Source organism: Anomalospiza imberbis, chromosome 23, assembly GCF_031753505.1.
Source record: "Anomalospiza imberbis isolate Cuckoo-Finch-1a 21T00152 chromosome 23, ASM3175350v1, whole genome shotgun sequence".
NCBI classification, from domain to species: Eukaryota; Metazoa; Chordata; class Aves; order Passeriformes; family Viduidae; genus Anomalospiza; species Anomalospiza imberbis.
In genome coordinates this window covers 5,800,780-5,805,943 of record NC_089703.1, presented here as the reverse complement: position 1 = coordinate 5,805,943, position 5,164 = coordinate 5,800,780, and the positions used below count along the sequence as shown (strand labels likewise).

General features: G+C 52.5%; 1 protein-coding gene across 1 annotated transcript; it reads right to left on the bottom strand.

Moving 5' to 3' along the window:
• Nucleotides 1-388: 388 nt before the first annotated feature.
• On the bottom strand, nucleotides 389-4,027 carry TMEM52 (transmembrane protein 52). The gene is made up of 4 exons (XM_068171357.1): nucleotides 3,896-4,027; nucleotides 3,086-3,130; nucleotides 1,711-1,880; nucleotides 389-1,371 (listed from the first exon to the last, which is right to left on the bottom strand). The coding sequence occupies exons 2-4, from the start codon at nucleotides 3,115-3,117 to the stop codon at nucleotides 1,061-1,063; spliced, it is 513 nt and encodes a 170-aa protein (XP_068027458.1). The 5' UTR covers nucleotides 3,118-3,130; nucleotides 3,896-4,027; the 3' UTR covers nucleotides 389-1,060.
• Between the last annotated feature and the right edge of the window lie 1,137 nt (nucleotides 4,028-5,164).

Sequence of the window (5,164 nt, the reverse complement as noted above, 5' to 3'; positions counted from 1 at the left end):
ATCAGTTCTTCATGAAGAACCATCCCTAAGAGTATTTCCTTTGAACTTTTGCCCAGCCTATACTGTGGTATTTGTATCTCTAACTTATTCTGGATGGCTCAGCACAAGCATGCTTTGTGTCACCTTGCTCATTCCTGAGCTTGTCCATGTTTTAAACTGGTAAAAGCTGCCAGGAGCCTGTGATTCTTCTTTCCTGTGCTGCCTGAGCCCCTGACACCTGAGCAGATAACAAAATATAAAGGCACCTTTGAAATATTTGATGAATATTTGAAACACATCAATAATACCAAACCATGTGTGCAAGTGTCTCTTTGGAATTAACGTGTACTTTGTCTGGAAAAAATAAATAGCAAAGGGAACCCACCCACAAGGCAACACATCTTGAAAATAGAAATTGAGAGATTTATAGAACCTCAAAAACAATCCCTTGGGGTCTCATGACCACCACCACCACAGAAGTGTCGTGTCTCATCTGCCTCATTCCCTTTGTGCAGGTGTGAAACAGCACAAAGCATTTCCCTCCACGCTCTCCTGTCCTGGCATCTTCCTGCTCCTTGAGGAGCATGAGCCACTGTGCAGCACTTTGTCCTCAGCAGTTTCCTGGGCAGTTGGTGTTCTCAAAAGAAGAGAAACTACAGAGGCTGTTCAGTGTCACTTGCTGGGATTCCCCCTTCAACTCCAGCTTGGGAAACTTCTGTTCTAGTACAACAGCTTCCTGTTTGTGCTGTTCTGAGTGTGTATTCCCAAGGTGGCAAAATTCTCCTAACCTTTTTTATTGCTGGACACAAGGAACAATTTTTTTTTATCAGAAGATGAACACGCATTCACGTCCCACTTTTACAGGCATTTTTAAACTGCTGCCCTTTAACCTCATTTCATATCCTTGAAGAAGCTTTACCAGGGGATTACAGCAGTCACAGAAAACATTTCTTCTGACAGATCATTACAAGGGCATGAGAAGAAATATCTTTCCATCATAACCTACTTATAAACCCAAACTCTTCATGTCTTCTTTAACTCTTACAGTCCTTCCCTTACATTTCTCCCCATCTGAACTGAGTCAGACCTGTGGCTGTTCTTTCGTGGCATCTTCTGAATCTTCTGAATTTACTTGTGTTGCTGGATCTCTGTTGATTGTGTCAGGTGGGGACTGGCTGGGATTCAGCCCACATGGTGTCACCTGCTCAGGGATTTCATCAAGTTTCTGGTTTGTCCGTGCCACTTGCTTTCCCATTTGAACAGCTTCATCATAGGAAGGTGGCAGGTCCATGGCATAGAGGCTGTAAGCAGGAGGGGACACAGTGTTCTTATCCATATCCACAAATACCAAGGGAATCTGGACACTTGCGGGGTACTGCCATGAGCTGTATGCTGTGAAGAAGAAGAATTAAAAATAAAAATTAAACACCTGCGTGGGACACTGGTATATAAAGGGCTAATCCTGCTTTTTTCCAGGAAATTACAGACTTTTGTGTTTTCAGAACGAAGGCACTGTATACTAAAGCTGTCCATGTACAGTCACTCCTGGTCTTCAGTGTCACTCACTGTCACCCTGGTCCCTCCCTTCACCTCTTGTGCCCACCCCGTGGGGCTGGAAGTTGTTCTGGGAGCTCACTGAGAATTCCTGTTCCTGCAGGGGCTGGACACAGAACTCCAGGCACAGGTTCAGGAGCAGTGCTCCGTGGAGCAGGGGACTCCCAGGATACTCACAGGTCACTGTGCTGTGGGCAGTGCTGTCACTGTCAATGCCAATCACTGTCAGGTCACAAGGGTGCCGAGGGAAGGTCTCCACTGGAAGCCTTTTCTTCCGGCAGCAGAATTTGACACAGCTCACTGAGACCCCACAGAGCAGGAGCAGGAACACCATCAGCAAGATCAACCTGAAAGAGGGGGGAAACGTCATTCCACTGCTTATGTTTTACTGCTTCTAAACCAGAATATAATTTCACTCCAAATGGTCGGAAGACAGGCCAGGCCTCCTTGATTTAGTTCTGAATGGGTGCTGGATTAGAAAGTCGGATCACAAACACTCAATCACAAGCTGAAGAACTACTGCCCGTAAGTACAACCCGTTGTGGCTCACAGGTGCTGTAAGATTTCACTGTTTTGGGTTATTTTCAACTTCTGTGCAGGGAGGATGGCTCTGCTTTCCACAGCAAGAGAGGGTTTGTACTTGGAGGGAAGTACAAGCACAAACTTCCACAAGTCTAGGGCCTCTCTTTATAAATGAGCATGGAAATGATATTATATTAAATTTTATTTATGCCTTAAAAACACAGTTCTATCTCTACCCATTGCTTAAGGAGCTCTATAATTTAACAATTTACAATGTACCTAGACTGATATACCTGTGTTTCAGGTTCCCCTCTCCACTGAAACTCCACCTTCCCACCTCCCAGTTTCTCAATCCAACTCCCTCTTCTCGTGGAGGCTTTTAGAAGTCTTTCAATTTATTTTTGGTAACTGTGTATTTTTAAACAGCTCTGTGTATCAACCAAAATTGCTCCAGACTGAAGGAGGTGAATTAATCCACTCCCTCTGTGTGCTGCCACCAAAGCCAATGTATGGACAGACTGCAAACTATGGGAACAGTGTCAGGGCACCTATACCACGTGTGAGGTAGGAGATGACTCCTGTTGGGAATCCTCTCTCTCGTCCCAGTCTCCCCCTCCCAGCAGGCCGTGCTGGAGCTCCGAGGGGAAGCTCAGCAGAGGGTGACAGTCCCTGTCCCATAGAAGGGAATGAGCCCAGGCTGGGGCAGGGCCAGGTCCCAGCAAATCCCTGCTGAAAGCTGCCCTGTGCCAAGAGCCAATGGCCAGCAAGGCTCTGGTTATTTAGGAAGAACAAACAAGCCCTGGAGTTCAACTGCAGCGCACTCAGAAGGGAAAGATGACACAGCCCTCAGTGAATGCTGGTCCCCACCTGACACCCAATCTCCCCTGGCCTCATCCAATCTGTTCCTCTGAAAACAGAGAAACCCTTCCCCGATCCTGCCTGAGACAAGCGTTTCCCCTGCCTTGCTCCAAGTACTGCTCATCAAAACTTCCAAATGGTTCTGGGTTAGGAAGATTAAAAGCCAACTTACCAGACATACCACAGACTTGTCCAATCAGACATGTTCTGAGGGCATCTGTGAAGGAAGGCAGATGATTCACTGATTTCAATAGTGCTGGGATGACAGGGAATGCACTTCCCTGGGGTGGAAAAGGGAAAGCACTCAGTAGGAGTGTGGAGCAAAACCACTTTAGATTGCTCTTCATGGTTGTACCATTAGTCCAGATGAGAACATGCAAATAATCCCACTGTAAAGGTTGCTTCTGAATCAATAAATGTTTTTGTTGAGTGGTGCTTTACTCTTGCTTGGGAGAGAGAATGACTCGCGTAGAGTTCCCAAAAAGCCAAATCAGTGTTATTTAAAGGTAACTGAGATGAGGTGCCTCATACCAGAGGCCTGTCTGAAAATGCTGGTCTAGACAACTGCCTGTGTCCCCCAGATATTTTAAAGTTATTTTTTCCATAGCTCCAATGCGGCCAGAAATTGCTTTTTGTCAGCTCTAGTGCAGTACAAAAGGAGGAGAACAGCTCCTGTGCCATTTCAGCAGAGTTGTGTGTACTGAACCTCCTGCAATGGATTTCCTGACCCGAGCCATGGCTCTGACCACAGGACAGCATCTGCAAACTGTTCAGAAGTGACACTTGAGATCCGTCTTGGGAGAGAACCATTCCTCAGTCCACAGAGCAAGGGCAGCCAAATGAAATTTGAAAATTGCTGACTGGCTTAGAGATCAAAAAAGAAGTCAAAAGAAGGGATGGCCATGAGCAAGTCACCGTTCTGCTGTGGGAATGTCACTTGGTCACGGTGGGAAAGGTTTGGGAACGGGCAGTGGTTACTCACCGGGCAGAGTTGTCACAGTTGTTCCCAGAACAGAGCGGTGCCTAGGAAAGGGGGGAACGCGGGATTGGATCAGCAGGTGGCCAGAGGAGAAGTGCCTCGTCTCCCTGCTGCATGTGCTCGGGAGGCTCCAGGCTGCGGGCGAGTGTCCGTGAGCGCCGCGGCTGCCGGAGCCCCCGGGGAGCCACCGCCACCGCCGCCGCTTCAAGGACACGCGGCCCACGCTGAAAGGGGACACCGAGCCCTGGGGACAGCCCGTGCTGGGCAGCGCAATAAATAACCGGCATCATCCCCGGGGGGGCAGAGCCGCGGCGGGGCAGGACCGGGCACGACCGGGCAGGACCGCCCCGCCCGGGCCCCGCGCCCCGGCTCCTCCGCCCGCCCGCCCGCGGCAGGGGTCGGGGCCGGGGCCGGGCGGGGCAGAGCTGCCCGGCTGCCCCCGGAGTGCCCCTGCCCTGTCCCTGTCCCAGCCTCTGCCCCTGCCCCTGTCCCTGTACCTCTCCCTGCCCCTGCTCCTGTCCCTGTCCCTGCCCCTGTCCCTGCCCCTGTCATTGCCCCTGTCCCTGCCCCTGTCCCTGTCCCTGTCCCAGCCCCTGCCCCTGTCCCTGCTCCTGTCCCTGTCCCTGCTCCTGTCTCTGTCCCTGTCATTGCTCCTGTCCCTGCCCCTGTCCCTGTCCCTGTCCCAGCCCCTGCCCCAGCCCCTGTCCCTGTACCTCTCCCTGCCCCAGCCCCTGTCCCTGCCCCAGCCCCTGTCCCTGTCCCAGTCCTTGTCCCTGTCCCTGTCCCTGCCCCAGCCCCTGTCCCTCTCCCTCTCCCTCTCCCTGCCCCAGCCCCTGTCCCTGTCCCTGTCCCTGTCCCTCTCCCTGTCCCAGCCCCTGTCCCAGCCCCTGTCCCTGTCCCTGTCCCTGTCCCTGTCCCTGCTCCTGTCCCTGCCCCAGCCCCTCTCCCAGCCCCTGTCCCTGTCCCTGTCCCTGCCCCAGCCCCTCTCCCAGCCCCTGTCCCTGTCCCAGCCCCTGTCCCTGCTCCTGTCCCTGCCCCAGCCCCTCTCCCAGCCCCTGTCCCTGTCCCTGTCCCTGTCCCTGTCCCTGTCCCTGCCTGCCCAGACCGGGACGCCAGGGAGGGGATACAGGGGAGAGAGCTCCGCTTGCAGAGATTTCCCCGGAGCGATTCGGGACTGCGCGCGATGCTCTGACCAGAACAGAGCCCATCAGGTGTGCAGCAGCTGGGCACACCCCCCGAGCCTCTGCTGTGTCAGAGGGGTTTGAAGGAGAA